This window comes from Asterias rubens, chromosome 3 (assembly GCF_902459465.1).
Source record: "Asterias rubens chromosome 3, eAstRub1.3, whole genome shotgun sequence".
NCBI classification, from domain to species: Eukaryota; Metazoa; Echinodermata; class Asteroidea; order Forcipulatida; family Asteriidae; genus Asterias; species Asterias rubens.
In genome coordinates, this window is record NC_047064.1 from 12,667,807 (window position 1) to 12,687,156 (window position 19,350).

At 38.5% G+C, this 19,350-nt stretch overlaps 1 protein-coding gene across 1 annotated transcript; it reads right to left on the minus strand.

The window, feature by feature from the left end:
* Positions 1–2,856: 2,856 nt before the first annotated feature.
* Positions 2,857–17,639, minus strand: LOC117288080 (ubiquitin-conjugating enzyme E2 Z-like). Its single transcript, XM_033768778.1, has 3 exons — positions 17,219–17,639; positions 6,747–6,816; positions 2,857–3,048 (listed from the first exon to the last, which is right to left on the minus strand). Exons 1-3 carry the CDS (start codon positions 17,356–17,358, stop codon positions 2,857–2,859), a joined length of 402 nt encoding a protein of 133 aa, XP_033624669.1. The 5' UTR covers positions 17,359–17,639.
* Positions 17,640–19,350: the final 1,711 nt, after the last annotated feature.

The following is a 19,350-nucleotide window of genomic DNA, read 5'->3' on the forward strand; positions in this document are numbered from 1 at the left end:
GCTAGACACTTACGTCCTTGGAAAGCAACTTCATAACTTTTACCAATTTTGAGTTACAGGGCACTTCCGTTTTTTGCCGGTTTCAACCGGAAGTAGAGGTCATGTGAGGTCACGCACACGAAACAAAATGAAGACCTAATTTACCCCTACAACATCCCGCAAACAGAAACCTACGGTCTCGTTTGGCTGATTTGATATAGATTTTCAAACATTAACATAAAACACCTTTAAGATGACGTCACGTGACCAGTGATGACGTCATCATGACATCCTTGCTTTAGGATCATTATTGCACCATAACCTTCAATTCCTGAAAGTTTCATTGCAATTGCTCCTTGGGAACTATGCAAAAAATTGCGAGTATTGAAACAGACAAATAAAAAATAAAAAAATTAAAAAAAACTTTAACAAAAACAAGAGCTGTTTCGCTGCGCTTCGCTACGAAACAGCTAATAATTGTATTTGTGCACATAATACATAGCTGTTTCGTTCATAACATTTTCAATTTTTTCAACTGAATTTGAAATTTATTATATTTTTCACAGCAGTTATGACCATTTCGGTCGATTTGTTCTGAATTTACGTGAATTCCGCGCCGCGTCAGGGCTTTTTAACGTGTACTTAGTAGAATAGTATGGCAAAGTCAGCACCGAAAAATGACGAGTTTAACATTTTAGTGCTTACTCGTTGTACAGTAACTGCTTTATTAATAATATAAACACACTGATGGACAACCTAATCCTAGATTTTGAAGATGTGCGATTAGACAGTTGGGAAGCCATTGAATACAAATTGAGGGGGTCACAAACAGGTAGGCGCTATACATGATACAAGGTGACGATGCCTCTATTATGGAGAGTTTTTGTTTAAATTTGTTTTTATAAAATTCAACTTCCTGTTTGAACTGGAAGGAAATGTCACAATGTGTTTATACTTTTGAATAAAATGCCAAATGTGTTATAAGCCTTGTGGCACAAAGAATATGACTTGATGACATGTGGATCAGGAAATAATTTTATATTGTTGGTTTTTGTTTTTTTCGAGCTTCCTGTTTGAACCAGAAGTAAAGGTCCAAATTGGATCACATTTTCAAAATAAAATAGATTATGCGGTGAAAAAACGGTGAAAATGTTCATGGTAAACTTTTATAGCGCCCTCTTGTGTTTAAATATTTTCCTCAGGCCGAAAATCGACACGGGATGTGGGAATAGATAACTCGACCTGTAACCGAGAGACGACCAGAAAAACTTAAATATCGTCAAGGGGGGAAAACATGAAACAAACACTATTTATTGGTAAATGGTGCAGCTATAGACTGATTTCCGTGTTTGGGTTTTCATTAATCTGTCGATTTGTTCGGAATTTACGTGAATTCCGTGCCGCATCACAGGCTATTTAACGTGTACTTAAGGAATAGTATGGTAACTCGGCACCGAAAATGACGAGCCGTCCGCTCGCAACAAATTTTAAAACATCTATAAAACAGGAAAGAATGACGTAATGGTGACGTCAAGTATTGGAATAACTAAGTTAAGTTATAAGCTACAATTTGGAGTGTAATGTGTAACGATGGGACATTGTTTAGCACAAGATTATTTCATAACAAAATTTGTGTACAAACCTTATGGGAATAGGGTCGTAAAGAAAAATAATAAGAATAAGAATAATAATAATAAAAATTTTAAAAATCTCTACGATTACAATAGGCGTTTCGGCTGTAAGGCCGAAACCCCTAATTATTATAGTGGATCCTTACATAGCGCTCAGGTAAGTCACACAGTGACGCTCATGGCGCTTCAACATTATTACCCCTGGTCACTGGGCCTTAATAATTTAATCGTTCCTTTAACTTTCTCAGCTCCCTGGGGAGTATACAGCCTGTGTCGCCAATATGTAGCGCACTATGCTAACCAATCACAAGAACCAACTCTGCCCTCACAGGAACATATTTAACCTTGGGTGGAGAGATGCTTATGGTTAAGTGTCTTACTCCAGGACACAAGTGTCATGACTGAGATTCGAACCCACACTCTGCTAAACAGAAACACCAGAGCTTGAGTTCAGTCCTCTTAACTGCTCAGCTAGAATACTCGGCTTACTCTCATTTCAAAATATTAGCTCTCAGAGAAGTCCTGTTTTTCTTGTTGCTGCTTCAGTTTGTTGTTTTAACCACTTATCATCAGGAATTTTAAAAAAAATTGGATGCTCACTAATGGCCGCATTAAAACTTAAAATTTACAGTGTTTTTTTTACACGAAAACAAAGTTTAACCAAATAGAGAAAACAAACATTGCAACTGTTCCATTTTTCTTTTTACTTCTTTCATGAAGTTGTGTTTTTTTGTCCACTGTAAATTCGACCAAACCTTGGCTAGAGCCACGCAAATAATCATTACCAGAGTGTGACTCAACTCAATCTGGAAACCTTCCAGGTGTGATCTAATTTCTACAACTACTGTAAAAGAGCAGAACTCTTGCGCTATGCGTGACCTTTGAGTTAGTCACACACAAAATTGTTATTTAATTCCTGCAAATTTGAGGGCTATCATCAACTGTTCTTACCAGGTTCCATGGTAACTATTTGTAATCAGAAGTAATAACCACAATACTCTTAATGCACTTCATTTTAGCAAGTCCAATTATTCATTTGTCTTTACTCTTTAACATCACACTGAGCAGATCTGAAGAACCACATTTTTTTAATAAAAATTCTTTAAGGTTTCTAAAAAATGAAAATACATATTGATGGATCTATCCTAAGAGAGTTTTATATAACCCTTAAGAGTTAAAGTACTTTCAATGTGTTTTATTTTCTTCTATAAGTCAAATAAAATGCAATGGGATAACATTTATTCACTTACCCAAGAATACTTAAACAGACTTTGCCATTTCGATAAAGATTAGGGTTGAAGCGCACTTTTCCTTCTCCATTAGTGACCAGCTTTACCCGTGGTGGTCTGATTGGATAATCTGGTGGGAATCGGATCACAAAATGGAAGAAACCCCCCTCATATGGTGTGTCAAATGGTCCTGTTATCAAGGCATGCACCTGGAAAAAAAACATGACATATTCGTTTAAATAACCATTTTATGTCGGATGACCTGTAAATCTGCCAAAAATCTCTGAAACGACTTATGATTGACATTTTCTTGAGGATTCTCTCAGAACAATTTTGGAGCGCCCACAATTTGTAACAGTGATGCGGCTGGCTGAGGTGAATTTCGATCCAGACATACCGTTGTGTAGCATGCACATGCATGAACCTATGAAGCTATCATCCACTATAACTAAGATTTTTAGTCCGGATTGTGAGAAAACTGCCAATTATGGTTATAATAGCTTGGTTAAAACCAGGTTGGATTATCTTATGGATGGATGTGGTGTGGTCATTTAGGTCAAATGCTTTTGTGAAAAGTTTGCATAATGGTGTTATATAAAGAAACAGTAGTAATTACTGACAAGTACTAGCAAAAAGTAAAAGCAAAAACTTCCAAGTAGAAGCATTCAGTAAAAGCATCTTCTAATTTCCGTATGACTAAACTTGTTATTTTACTTCAAAGTATTTACTTAATGCTTTGGAGTAAATACTTCTGATATCAAGCTCATCTGCCGTGGCTGAATGGCTCTTAACATAAGGTTTCCTTTGTATTACATCTCCCATTCACGTCTACGTACGCGCGCGCACACACACAGCCCAAGCAGCATTTGATTTGAAAGAAACATAGAAATCTTCTAGTCAGCCATGATATTTTTATTCTGTCAACATTTTTATTAAGACAACTCATCTGGACCCACAGGATCAAAACGTTTTTATTAAGCTAAAGTTCTATTAAAGTTAAAGTAGAGCAGGAGAGTCCTATATAGAGAAGATGGGAGCTGAATATGAGCTATTTTTTTTAACTTAAAAGTTTTAATTATAATATAAACAACATGTTGTTGAAATGCATTCAATTGTTAAAAAAAAAAACTTCCTCTGATTTTATGAACAATAAGTCTCAATGATTGAGGCATTCATTTCTGAGAAACAAATTATGCTTTATATCAGCTTGCTCTACAGATACAAAACGGATTAATACAAACCGTTTTACTTTATTCTCAGCATAAATGTAAACAAATTTGTTTAAAAGCCGTCTGAGTTTTTGTGTATTTTTTTTCTGTTGTGAAACACTGTGCATGTGTCTATTTAGTATGTCAGTGATGTCTTTCATTAAACATTTATCCCATTAGGAACATTCATAAACACTGCCATTTCTTCAGACAAGCATTTTACTTATCTGTCCAATGTAGCTCTGGAGCTACCTTGAAAAATGACCAGTACTTAACATTCTGTAGTTTATTCTCCTTTTTATTCATATGGAAGTACAAGTGCTAAAATTATGCTTACTTGGTCAATCTGTTTGCTTTGGGACCACCCTCTGGTTGAGCATACTTTATCTTAGCTATTTCTAACTCTGCCTGAACTTTGTGTAATTCTAGCCCTTTCTCTACCTGAACTTTCTGTAATTCTAGCTCTTTAAGTTTAATCACAGTATCTTCAGAGTAGTTTGAACCTACATCTAAGACAACGTCGCTAGCTTCTCAACTGGTTCCAAGAAATCCTTCATCAAAGAAAAATTATACAAGCACTACTCTCAAATCAGCTTTCTTCATCCTACTAACTACAGATACGTTATAGTACTTAGCTAAAACTCAAACGACCTTTTAAGCTTATCTAACTTGGGCTGTCAGGGTTTAGCCTCAACGTCACTTACACGTACAAACCCTTCCACATTAAATTTCAACGCCATATTAACAGTTGCTGGTTAAACTAAATGACTCAAATTGTCAATCAATTTAGTTCGGTTCCCAGACAAGCCCTCAATTCTGTTACGTACGACCAACTCACAAGGTTAAACCCCATAAGTTGATACCCACGGAAGACTAATAAAACAATGGAATTACCAAAACAGTTAAAGAAAGGGAAAACCAGCAACTGACAAAGGCAACGGTTGAAACATTCTGTGTAAGATAACAATTAATTGATTTATTTATTTACAAAATCAAAGCTTACAAAGGGTGATGACAAAATGAAGTTATAGATATAGCATAAATCAAGGCATAGTTCGTAAATTAACTGAATCAGTATAATAAAGTAAGATTCGGCCGAATATCAATGAAATTATAATATTTGAAGAAATACCATTTTAAGTGCTCAATCGACCCAGGAGTGCTCGGGAACAGGGAGTCCGGCGCTCACCACCGGTAGCCTTCGGTAGTACGGTAGAACATCACAGTTACCGTAGTCCAAGACCCTCAGTACTACGCCCAAAGAATTCCCGTCCAGTCAGCAGCGCTGCCAGACCCCGAAGTAGAAGTAGTGAACACCACATCCCCGAGGTTTGCACCGGTCAGCATCCCGTCCCGAGATTCCCAGAATCGAAAGAGGGTGCGGCTATGGCATGCAGTACCTTTTATACCGCATAATTTCTCAAGCATGACCACGTCTTGAAAGGACTAAGCGCGCCATTATCAAAGCACACAGGTGGGGAAGGTAAAGAAAGGTACATGTAAATACGGTTCAGCAAACACACACGCTGGCTACAGGTTTAAAGGTACAAACTGTGACCATATAACAAACAGAAACCGAATCATCTTGTAAACAGTTCTGTCTTAAAAAAGACAAGGACACTGCATAATAGTCGACATCGGCAGAGTGTTTGGTTAGAATTTCAGTATTTTACTCTTTGCTTAAATTAAAATAATAATCAAGAATGTAGTAAATCGTCATATCATGAAGCCATTTGAGAGAAATTGCATAGATTGTCGAGGAAGATATTAAATTTCCAAATGAGTGAAAAGGGAAACGATTTTCTCGTGTCTTTGTGCACAGAATTAGGCACAAGTACACCACAGCAGTGGCGCGCGACGCCCATGGCGGTGCCAAGCACTTGCGCGCCTGGATTGGTCTATAAATGTATACACTAAGTGCCTTGAGTACCTTGTTGGAAGATACTTGCGCTATATTTAAGACTGGTATGGTTGGTTTAACGGAACTGGTGGGGGGGGGGGAGGTTGGTTGTAATTGGCTGTAATTGGTGTACACACAGAAGCAGTTTTCCAGTCCTTTAGAAAGTAACCTGAATGCAGGGCATCAGTGAAAATCTTGGTAAATATGGTCTTGAAAGTGCATAATACATTCAGAAGCTGTATACAACATAGGGTGCACTGCTTTTGAAACTTACAAACGATGGTAAGTTTTACATGTCCCGACAGTCAATAGTAAGCAGTTGCTTACAAGAAAGGTATTGGGGAGTGCTGTCAGGTCCAGTGCTTGTTAGCAGACTGGAAATCTTGGCAAGGTGACACCTCAATTCATTAGCAACTTCAATGATGGATTTCCCCAGGTCGGGGGCAAGTGGTTGCTCCAAATGCATCCAAGTGAGATGTCCAACTTGCAATATGCCATTTACTTTAACAGCTTTACTTCATTTTTACATTTTCAAATTTACAAGACTTTTAACTTTGGCATTCTTATCTCTCTCTCTCGATTTTGATCTTGTTTTTTTGTGTAAAGTTAATTACGAGTAAACCCCTATCGAGTCTATGAAAATTACTTTTATGATGATTTTGGAAAAGAGGCTTACCAAAAAAAAAAAAAAAGTGTCAGATATTTCAGTTTAGTATTAATGTTGTTTTGCTGTAGTAAGAACTTCTTTTGCTTTCTTTAAAATACATTAGTTAAGTTTTGAGTTTACCCAATATTTTACCTTTGTGATGTCTTCTTCGGGTACAATACACATGCCTGGAGGGGGCTCAGCATAAATATTCATTATATCTCTGGAGGAGAAAGAAAAGAAACAAACCAACAAAAGTGAAATAACAAATGGTTGTATTAGATTTGTTTGTATAAGTATCAACTGTATGCACAAACAAGAAAAAGATAAAAAAAGTTGTGTTTAAAAACACAAATGCCCTGCAAGCCAGTCTGTTTCTTGACATTTGACACATGTACATGTAGAACAGTGTTGGTTTTTTCCACAAATAATCTTAGCCAGTGTTGTGCAATTTTGTTGTGCTGCTGATACTCTGCCATGTAGGTTGGAAAGACCAATGGGTGAAAACACTCATACATACAATTACAAACTGTAGGGATAAGTCTTCAAGATTTTTACATACATCTTCCTGAATGTTTAAGTAATAAATGTTTACCTAATGTTGACGATTTAAAGGTTTTTCGCCAGATTGGTTGCACAGTCGATACTATTTCTTTGCAGGCTGACTTAGATAGGATTCTTGACTGGTCTAAAACATGGCGTTTATTTCTTAACGTTGACAAATGTAGCATTTTAACCCCGACTCTTAAGAAGAAGCCTGTCAAATTTGATTATACCTTAGGTGATAATATTCTGACTCGTTTTGATGTTCAGAAAGATCTTGGTATTTTTATTGAATGCAAACTCACTTTCATTCCTCACGTTAATACTATTATCAAAAAAGCTAATCGCATAAGTGGTTTAGTATGGCGTAACTTTCGGTCTTTAAAGAATGAGCATGTTTTACGTATCTTGTTTTGTTCTCTTGTATTTAACTCTTACAGTCCATCAAGCACATAGACGAGAGGGAGTTCAGTTTCGTTTTCTCAAATGTATTCATAGGACACTAAATAATGGCACTGATTACAACTTGGATTATCTTGACCTATGTAAAATGTACAGACTTCCACCCCTTAGACAGAGAAGAACTTTGAATGACTGTCTATTTCTCTACAAATCTTTCCACAATCAATTTAGCAACACTGAGTTCAACCCCTTTGGCTTACATGTACCTAACCGTAATACTAGACAGTCTAATAAACACATCTTATATGTGCCAAGGAATCGAGTAAATGTGACAAAGCGTGGCTTTTTGTCAAGGATTTCCTCCACATATAACAGTATCCATGGTTCTTGTGAGGTGTTCGGAGCCCCTTCTCTTAATTACTTTCGTCGTCAGGTTTTGCGTGTCATATCCTCTTCCAGTAACTAATGTATATTTACAGTGCTTTTTTATTTCTTATTTTGTTCATTTATTATTTCCTTAGTTCCCCATTTAATTTTATAACAAATACATATTTTATTTTTTTTTCAGTTTGTTTTTGCAATAATTCCTTTGTTATTTGTGACCCACTCTGTGAGTCACATGTCGCCCAATGCAATATTAAGTTATGGAGAGTTTAATGTGGAAAATGTATTTGTTTTAAATGGTAGTTTAAAATATCATTTTACTTGTAATTCGTTTTTCAAAATAATTGGTGTAGTGGCTAATTTCAAACAGGAGTAACTCAGCAAAGCGATACACCCCAAAGCTTAGACACATACCAAATTACTGCTGCCAATGTGTTCTTTCCAGCCATGCATATAACTCAATTCCTGAAATTGCCCACATCTGACTCATTTTCACAGAGCGGGTCACATTTTTGCCTTCAGATAGTGATATATATATGTATTTTTTATTTCAATTTATTTTCTTGTTATCTTTTATTGTTTATTCTTTCTTAATGTAGGCATGGTTTTTAATATATATAATGTTTTGTTTTTTTCATAGTCGTTTATTTGTTTCTGTTCCCAACTTTAAACACTTACCTGAGCGGAATGTTTTCAACGGAAATGGTATTTTAACTTGTTTATATTGCACTTGTTCACCATTTTAATGTAATTTTGATATGTGTACACTTCTGAATTTTTCGTACTTATCGATTAAAAAATCAGGCCGTAACCGAAAGGTTTTGAAAAACTAAAAACACTTCTGCCATTGACGGTGCGCGTCAAAGGACAATGCCGCTGACGTCATCTCTGGGAGCTTGCTTTGTTATGCCTCCATGCTGCAACAAAGCGGCTTTACAAATTGGAGCTCCCAGAGATGACGTATCGAAAGTGATTACGTAACAGGGCTTTTCGCAAATCTCTCAGAAAAGCGCTGGGTAAGGGCATTCAAAATGATTGTTTTTTTACACAATTGAAATCTATATGACTCGATTTCCTTATTCATTGAAAACATTTTAAGTGAAATTCAGCAAATTTTACGACTTGACATTTTCGTTCAAGCAGGTCTTTAATTTATTTTATTTCTCAATTATTGCTTCAATTTTCTTTCCTAAGATGTTTTCTATTTTTATTGTTAACTTTGTACATATAAATTATTTTATATAGTCTATATGAATAATTTTAATTTGTGTATTATCCTTTCCTGTAATTGGCGGCTCGTCCGCTGTTGGTTTGGTCAATAAATATATAATATATATATAAATATAATTAATAACAAGGACAGACATTTTGGTTATCATTTGATATAAGTAACAATGTACATGTATTAAATGTTCACCCCATAGATGTTCCGTCACCCTTAAGCCTCGGTCACAACCCACCGTGCGTGTTTATTGTCCGTACGTGTTTTGGGGAGGCCACGGACGCCACGTTTTTCTGAAAACGTGGGGAGGGAGTGGCAAGAGCCGGGAGGGAGTACGTCTACACACGTCACTCGCACGGTTTGCGCAAGGTGTAAGTACGTGGCCCGCACGCCACGCCTTGCCGTGAGCGGTTGCGTGCATCGTACGTTGCACACGTGGTAAGTGAGTTGTACATGCGTACAACGTGCTTACAACGTACGCTCATCTTGCGATTACCACGTTGTCGTACGGAGGCCGTACTTACACGTGCTGGTCACGTACGGTGTCCCGACTCACTTGCACGTTCTAAGTGCGTGCAAGTGCAATGAACGTGAGCTTTTCGCCCGATGTCGGGGGGGGGGGTGGTATATATAGGACGAACTTCAGCTGAAAGTGAAAGTAAGTTTTACACATTAATAAGTTTCCTTTTTTCAATTAACATATTCTGAAATTTAAAAGATGAATGATCACATGTTTGTACGATAACATTACATGTAAAATGTACAATTGTGTATTTAGAAACTATTTGGCGGACTATTAAAGTTCTTCACTTCGGGCCACCTACATGTTCCATGGCAAGATTGGGTTTTTTGAGCACATTAACTCATGGTATTCATGATTTAATTTGATGAACTCTATTCCATGAACTCATAATTTAATTTTATGTATTCGCTGTGTCAAACAAATAGTAAAATGTTTTTGTTCTTATTGTGACCCACTCTCCGATCCACCAGCAGCACCCTTCTCATGATCAGACTCTCTGGCGTCACCATCTGACTCTTCTTCGCTCTTCCTCCCCTCTTCCTCTCTAACCCTCTCATCTTCTGTGGCCCGTTTCTGTTGGGCCTCTCTGGCCGTATCCGCTGCCTTTTGAGCTGCAGATGCAGCGACCTCTTATTCTGTGTCTTCTTCGGCATCTTTGAGACGAAATGATGGCACTCGTTTTTTTTTTATACTGCAGAAATAAGTGCCCACACTTGTGTTGTAAGTGTGGAGCACGTGCTTACGTACTCGTGCAAGTGACCGTTGGAGAAGGAAAAAAAGACTCACGGAGTCAGTGCGTTGGCTGTAGAGGGCACACACGTCACCCGTACTGGGGGTGAATCCGTACGGGTGACGCAGAGAAAGTTCCTCATGCACTAAAAGTGCTACGTCGTGTCTGCGTGCTCCCAAATCCGTACTGAGGCGGTACTCGGCATGTACTCGGAACGTACGGATCCCCAAATCTTGCCCACGTTTTTGCACGTAGACAGCACGCACTTGCACGTACGGCGGGTTGGGACCGCCGCTTTATGTTCCGACAACCTGTACCAACATTTGGGTTAGCCATTTTTCAAGAAAAACGGTGCGACTTTTAAGTCACCTGGTAATAGATTTTTTTTTTTTCAACATTAGAGTAAATGTTTATGAACAATCAAACAATTTTTTTAGTAATTTTTTGTAATGATTTATATGTTAAAAAAATCCTCACCGTTTTCACCAAGGGACAATTTGTCCCCTGCAGCAAAAAATGTATGTTTTGAGAAGTTATGCTAATTTTGATTCTATGGTTCATAGACTTTTCGATGTTTAATCTTTGACATTTTTACATAACAGGAAAGTAGAGATCCTAAATCATACAAATCTGTTTCCAACTTTGTCCGTACGTTTTAATTAATGAGTAATTATTCAATTAACAAAACTTTAATTATTCAATTAACAAAACTGTCTAAATATACCCAGGCAGTTTTTGAGAAAAAAACAAATAATTCAAACACCACCTTCATGTTGGGTCATAACGATTCATTTTAAGGGTCAAAATTTTATATAAGGCAGACATTTTGCATTTTTTTAATTTTCACAAAATTTGACCCCAAGTGATAGATCTATCCATAAAATGTAGTTTCATCATCATATTGACAAGCCAAGTCTGTGTAATTATGAGTTGGTCTTTTGTCTTGTACACAAACGTATAGGAAAATTAAATCTTAAAGTGCAATTTTCTCAAAAAGTGCGTATATCTTGAGCATAATACAGTGTTTTGCACTTCCTATCCCAACAATGCATATGTTTGAAAACAACTTTTTTTTTTAAAGGTCAATATACATGTATGTACCAAGGCATTAAAAAAAAAAAAAAAATAATATCAAACTTTCTTATGTGGTAAAATGAAACAAGAAGGTACTTGATGCTATTCACGCAGAATAGTTAGACATAGTTTTACAGTTTGACATGGTGCCCTTTGATTTGCACCCTTATAAAACTAGCTCAAACCAAGCATCTGAGATAGGGGTAGTCTTCCAGGTAACCTCACTCTTTCTTTTAAGCTTCTGTGTGTCTGTGTCAGTGTGAGAGATGAGACGTCCATGTATTCCTAGTTTATGCTGTGTGAAGTTTCAGTGCATCTCTTGTTGGCAGTAACATCTCCAACTGCTTCTTTGCCTTATTTACCAAAGAGTTGGAGCCTGACAAGGTTGATGATTTTTACCAAGGTGCACCAGTGTTACCAAACTGCTCAATGAGAGCAAGTTCTCCTTTACGGCAGATTCCTTTGACACATATTAATTTTGCTTTTCAGAGACTTTCTTTTCCCAATGGTCATGTAGGAGAGGCTGTGTCGCATCATGTAAGAGCATGGAAGCCCCCTTACAGGTTGTGCAAGTCTCTCAGTTACTGCACGTATCGGGTAATTAACGTGCCAATTTTAGCCAACCAAGATTCAAGCACTGACAATTTAATGTGCCACAGAGCGTCGCAGGTCAGTCGATGTCCTAAATTAAAGGGGCAAAAGTAGGCTTTGCCTTGAAGCATGGGCTCAGTCATAAATTATTGGCTTCATTAACACCCGCCTCTGTCCACAAGTAGGCCTAACCAAGCCATGTACTTTCCATGTGTTGGCAATTAGCCTTCAGAAAGTTGAAGCAGACGTATAGTCCTCCCTTGAGAAAAATTTAAATCTCAAACTTTGGACTTGCCAGTATAAGTTCATGTCTTCCTGCTGTGTACAGTGGTCGGGCAACTGTGATGACGGTATGTTTCTGACCTGGGTTTATTATGTCCACAAAATGATTGATCAAAGTGATGAGAGTGTCATTGTCGTCTGCTAGTGCCTGAAGAGTAGTGAGAATTCTTTCATAAAAAAAATTGGCATAAAAGTATGTCAAGCTGTAGTGGTTTTGGTGTGCCTGGGGTCGATTTCACTAACGCGTTTTGGTCATCGCAAACGCCGAAATCGATCGCTAAATCTAAAATCCATCGCAGCTTAGCGATGGATTTTTAGGCGACGATTTCACTAAAACTTAACGATGAATATACTCGTCGCAAAGTTTTATTTAGCGATGACAATCTTGCGATAACATGTTAGTGGTCGCAAAGTAAAAGTTCATCGCAAACTTATGATACATTGCGCCATTATGTGCTTATAGTTATAGCGGTGTACGTTTTGACGTATAAATTGTCCGTGATTTAGAGTAAAATGAGTGGCGCTACATTATTTTAGTCTTGCGGTCTTTTACCTGGTAGACTCAGATTGCCGATGACAACTATCAGCAACGCAACTGCAGCAAGAGCCCCTTAATATCGGTAAAAAGGAGATACTTTATGGGTTCGATTATTTTAACCATCATTTTTAGAAAAAATGTGTAATGTATTGGCAAATTGACAGTGTGAAGCTATATTATTAGACAGGTATGTCATAATTTTTATCAATCCCACCGTTACAACAGATTTACGAAAACTGTTTATTAAAATCTTAAATTATAATAGAGGCCATAGGCCTATAAATGCTTTACCCTTTGTAAATGAATGCCTAAACATCATCCACAATAGTTCAACATGACAACGATTTACATATAAACTGCACAATGCCATTTCATTTCGAGCGACGACCGACGATTTTGTTGCGGGATGTCAAAGGTCACTACTATTAGCCTCGTACAAAAACTTTATTTCCCTTTTAATGTCATCGCAATTGCGATGACTTTAGTAAAACGCAGAATTAGCGACATCGCAATTGCGATGGATTTGAGGTTTGCGATCTCATCGCAAGTGTGTTAGCGATGATAGCAAACATAGACGTTAGTGAAATCGGCCCCTGGTTACATGTAGCTCTGGAGTTAGCTTTGAATAATGGCACTCCAGATAAGAAAGTATACAATGTATCACTGCACGATATCCCATACCCCCATCGTTGTTTTCTGCTGCATGATGTGTGGTGGTAGTTGTGTGTGCACAGATAGAGGAGGATGCCTCGCGGTGTTAGCTAGTCTTGAAATCAAGTCGGTAATGGACCCTTCCCATGAAATATGCTAATTACATTCACGCATGCGTACAGACCCTGTTGGTTGGCAAACGCCATAGAGTTGTGTACTAAGCAGACGCGCAATCGCGTCTGCATGACGCACCCATTACCTGTGTACAAAACAGCGCGATGTTCCCTCAATTTGCCAACCAAAACGTTAGCGCACGCGTTATGTGCAATTTACATATTTTATGGGAAGGGTCTATTGTTTAGCAGTGTAGTTTAAGGGACGGTACTTTTGTGGCTGGAGCATGGCAGTGCGTAGTAGAAGCTACGGTTTGAGTGGGTAAATTAATTATTCTCTAGAAATTCACAATTATAGTTTTATATTGAAAATTAGTGTTACAGTTTGAGCCTACTTGTACAAATAGAGATGAACTTGTGAGCATCAAACAAATAAACATGCCTAGGGGCCAAGACAACTTGAATAAGCGAAGTCAAGTTATTTCTACAGTTGGGACTGGGGGTCCCAACCAACTAGAGTAGTGACTGTCCTAACTGTACCAATGACTGTCCCAACTATAGCCGAGACCATCTCTACCAAATAAAATATTATAAAATAAATTTGGTCTATCCCTACTACAGTTGGGACAGTCATTACTACAGTTGGGACTGGGGGTCTCAACTAGAGTAACGACTGTCCCAACTGTACAAATGACTGTCCCAACTAGAGTTGAGAATTTAGCTAGGGTTGTGCTTTTCACAGCAGCCGACGAGAGTGAGTTCCAGAGTTTAACAGTTGATACGATACGAAGAATGAATCTTTGAAGGCCCAAGCTTTATGGTTGACTTGAGTGAATTTTTGGTTGTTTCCCCTTTTATCCCTGGTATTGGGCTGAACATTGTGAAGTGGAATGTCAACCAACCCATTTTTCATCTTGTAGAGCATACATAATTTCTGTTGATTTCTCCTGTGCTGTAGTGTGTCCCATCCCAAGTCATCTAGAAGTTTAGTAACAGTTCCCGTTGTAGTTTCCTGTGCAAAACCTCGCTGTTTTGTTGAGGGGTCCCAAGCGGATGCAGCATATTCTAAAAGTGGTCTCACTAAGCTCAAATAAGCAGTTGATTTCACTTCACTGTTACAGCTCCACAAATTCCTGCAGATAACATTCTGCACTCTTTGAGCTTTCTTGATGGACTCCTGTACATGGATGTTCCAGCTGAGGGTATTAGATATATGAACACCAAGGTATTTTTGAGACGAGACGCTGTGCAAGACTTGATTGCAAAATTTGTATTCATGCTGGGGTGGGTTTCTCTTGCCTATGGTCATGGTGCAGCACTTGCTTGGATTAAAGTTCATTAAAGGAACACGTTGCCTTGGATCGGTTGAGTTGGTATTTGGAAAGCGTTCGAAACCGTTTGTTATAAAATACATGTGGTTAGAAAGATGTTTTAAAAGTAGAATACAATGATCCACACACAATTGCCTCAAACTTGCGTGGTTTTCATTTTACTTTGCGAAATAACACCGTCAGCCATTTATGGGAGTCAAAAACTTGACTCCCGTAAATGGCCGACCGTGTTTGTCGACGAGGTACATGTAAAAGGAAAACCACGCGATTTTGAGTGATACTTGTGTGGATCATTATATTCTACTTTTAAAATATCTTTCTAATCATATGCATTTTATAGCAAACAATAATAATAATAATATTATAATAATTTATTTTTAATATAGCGTCTTACATAAAAAATCTCAAAACGCAGTACAGTGATTTACATATTATAAACATTCAGCTAAAAAGAGTAAGCAAAATACAGCAAATTTACATTGTACAATAACAAACACAAAAACAAACAATGACAAACACCAAAACGAGACAATCAACAAAATTATAACACCATAGAAAGGGCAATGAAAAAAAAGCAAATGGTTACAAACGCTTTTCAAAGACCACTCGACTGATCCAAGGCAACGTGTTCCTTTAACCAAGTGTCTTGCCAGGTTTCCAGGAGTTTCAGGTCATTCTGCAAAGTGCTGGTGTCCCCGTTGGTAGGAATTGGGGTGTAAAGCAAGCAGTCATCTGCAAAAAGCCTGGTCTGGGAGGTGATGTTGTTTGGCAGGTCATTGATGTACAACAAAAACAAAAGTGGACCAGTGACAGTGCCTTGTGGCACACCAGAAGTGACGGCTGCTGGGAGTGATGTATGTCCATTATTTACGACTTGTTGGGTGCGCCCTGTCAGGAAGTCCTGAACCCATGTTGAGATCTCCCCACTTAATCCATAATATTGAAGTTTGGAGATAAGATGACGGGGCGGGACTTTGTCGAAGGCCTTGGTAAAATCAAGCACTGCGACATCAACCAAGTTGTTTTTGTTGAGTTCCATGCTAATGTCATGAATTGTGAGGATGAGTTGCGTTTCTGTTGACTTTTTAGCTCGGAATCCATGTTGAAAATCAGTTAAGATATGTTGTTTCTCCAAATGTTTCATCACATGGCTGTGTACAATATGCTCCAAAGCCTTGCAAACCACTATAGTGAGTGAGACAGGACGGTAGTTTGCTGCACAGGTACGGTTCCCCTTCTTTCAGAAACCAAGGTGGAATTCCGTCTGGACCTGGTGCTTTGTTGGGCTTAAGCTCGCTGAGGAGCTTTTCAACTCCCTCTTTGGTGATGATGAGCTGACCAATCTGTTTGTATGGGCTAGCTCCAAGTCGGGGCAACTCCCCAGGAGGCTCCTTGGTAAACACACTCTGAAACTGTTCATTCAAGATGTTCGCCTTCTCTGTATCATCGGTGATAATCTTTCCATCTTTCTCAAAGTCTGCAACTCCTGGGTTTTCTTGCCTTAACTGTTGGGACAGTCATTACTACAGTTGGGACTGGGGTCCCAACTAGAGTTACAACTGTCCCAACGACTGTCCCAACTATAGTTGAGACCATCCCTACCAAATAATATATTATAAATTAAAATTTGGTCTATCCCCACTACAGTTGGGACAGTCATTAGGGTAACAACTGTCCCATCTTCTAAGAGGAGACCATCCTTACCACTCAGCTAAAATATTATAAACCCGGGCATATTCCACTACCCTGAGTTGGAACAGTCAACCCATTGGTACAGTTTGGGACGGCAGTCAATTCTGTGTGGCTGATGCAGAGAAATAACCGCAGTCTCAGACTTGAAATCAAGTCTACACAGTTTGGACCCGACAGTACAGTAATCCACGCATGTACTGTTGAACTCTATGTGAAATCCCAAGTACAGTTGGGACGCCCCAACTTTAACACTCAAGTTGGGACCAGTCCCAACTATAGTTGGGACGATTATCAACTTTTACAGCACCGTTGGCGCTATACGATCATTTGATTACTACTACTAGCTACTCGTTTCATTACTACTACTAGTACTACCTACGTACTATTATAACTAGCGCTATAAATCTAGGTCCAATCCGCCCCCCCCCCCCCCCCCCCCCCCCGCAGTTTACATGGGTTTCCACAGAACAGACAAGACATGACAGACGAATGTTTTCAGTTTTTTTTTTTTTTTTCACCACAAAAAATAGCAAAGCAGAAGATGTTTACCGTTTGATTCTTAGAATACATTGTTGAGTTGCCTTCTGTTTGTCCCAATCTTTGCTTAACACTGGATCCCAAGACGTTGTATTAGGTTGATGCAAATGTTGATGTGGGCCTACAGTACTTGCTACGGCCGATTCGGCCATGATTGATGCACACCACACTGCAAGGTGATGCTACACTAGTAAGTAGCCTACAGTTCAGACTGTTTTATTAATTTAGTACAGTTAACAGAGTGCAGTGTGAAGTGAAGTTGCAGATTGTTCGGACCGATTGCGATTGTTCATCCGCATGGAGCCGCCTCCTCCATGGTTTATTTAATCATAATGCTCCCAAATGCGATTGGTAAAAAGTAAATGCTCTGCCATTCAGGTTCCATGTCCGTGACTCCCCAGATCACACGACACAGGTTAAATAATATGCTACTACTTCGATTTTTTTTTTTTTGTAGAAAGCAAAGATATACAGAGCACCTATGGAAATCAACGTCTAGATACCGTAATTTTGACAGCACCCGACTATACGCCTTTCTTAATAAATACTAGCGGGATGCCGCGCTTAGCTAGATAGATGAGGAGGAGTCTAGTATAATTATACAAATTTTCTGAAAGGTAATGTGGGGTAAGGGAGGTATTCTTACAACTACTAGTCATTTTCTAGGATTGGATTAGAAATTGTATTTATAATCGGTATAGAGTATTGTCATTTATTGTCTGTTGATAAATTGTTGAGTGTGCACATAGTTGTGAAACGTAGCCCCCTCCTCACATTCTCTCTTGCGTTCTCCAACTAAAGGAATTTGTGTTTGTTTCTGGAATTGAGCTTTAATATTTGGGAAGGGTATACTTGGCAATGATGGTACTTTTGGCATGATGTAGAGTTTTTCGTGATATTTTAGTGTTGATCGAGCGGGCCTACGCATTATCCGTATAAATGTGGATTATTTTTGGCTTCTTTTACGCATCATAGTTTTAATTCAATCGGCTTTTGTCATTGTATTAATTGTATTCACTGCACTGAGTATTTCCCCGCACTGAGTATTTCCCGCTAAAGATGACTGTAAGGGTAATTACTTAGTCGACTAAGCACGTACACTGCTAAGACACACTTATTTGATTGTGTTGAGGACATTGGGTACAATTCAAATACACTTTGTCAAAGAGCCAATCAGACAGATTGTATAACACGATGAATTTGGAATCAGCAGTGGTATTTGTTTCCCTCCTCAATAAATCCATAGTCACCAATAGCCGCGGATTTCCTCGACTAAAGGCTCGCAAGAGTCTCTGGTCACTCTCCCCCTCAAGCTCAACAATAGTCTCCGTTGCTAGCAGAGGAGATATCCAACTAAAAAGGCTTGTATGAAATTGGTACCCTCTTTTAACAAACTCAAAAATATAATCACAGCAACTAATTAATAGCCGGCAGAGAAGGAAGAAGTTCTGGTAAACAGATAAAAAAAACGCACCGGTTGGTATGGACGGCTCGGAACACTTTAAAGTCACCTGGAAATATTTTTTTAAAATCTTCAAACATTTGAGTATATGTTTCTGAACAATAAAATAATTCTTTGAGTAATTGTTTTTAACGATTTATATGTTTACAAAAATAATAGAGTTGTGTGGGGTGACTCCGCCTACCCCTTTTGTGACGTCAATCGAGGCAGACTTTGCCTTGATCGAACATCGAACACACGTACGTGCAAGTACATTCAAGTCCTAGTCGAGAGTTTGTACGTTTCAAAAAAAGTTTTTCCTTGCATTTTTCCGGCAATGTCGACCATGTGTATTGCTGCTTGATGCAGCAACTAAAGATGGGGTCAGTTTGCAAAGTGGTCCAGTCCGACGTCTTTTCCAGCGCTGTGCAGCAAACACTTCGAGCCGTCGTGCTTCGAGAATCCGGAATACACTACACATTTTGACATGAAGAGAAAAGTTCTTTTCTAAAACATGACGCCACCCCAATAATTTGTCCAGCTAGTGGGGAAGTCGAAGAAGGTACCTGAAAGACGCAACGAACCTAACGGAGCATTTGCCTAACGTGAAAAAAATCAGGTATTGTTTCAACTTTGAGGGCATGTTTTTAGCTTGCGCCAAGCGTCTTGTGTTGACATAGCCTTGTCCAATTGGCTCTTTACG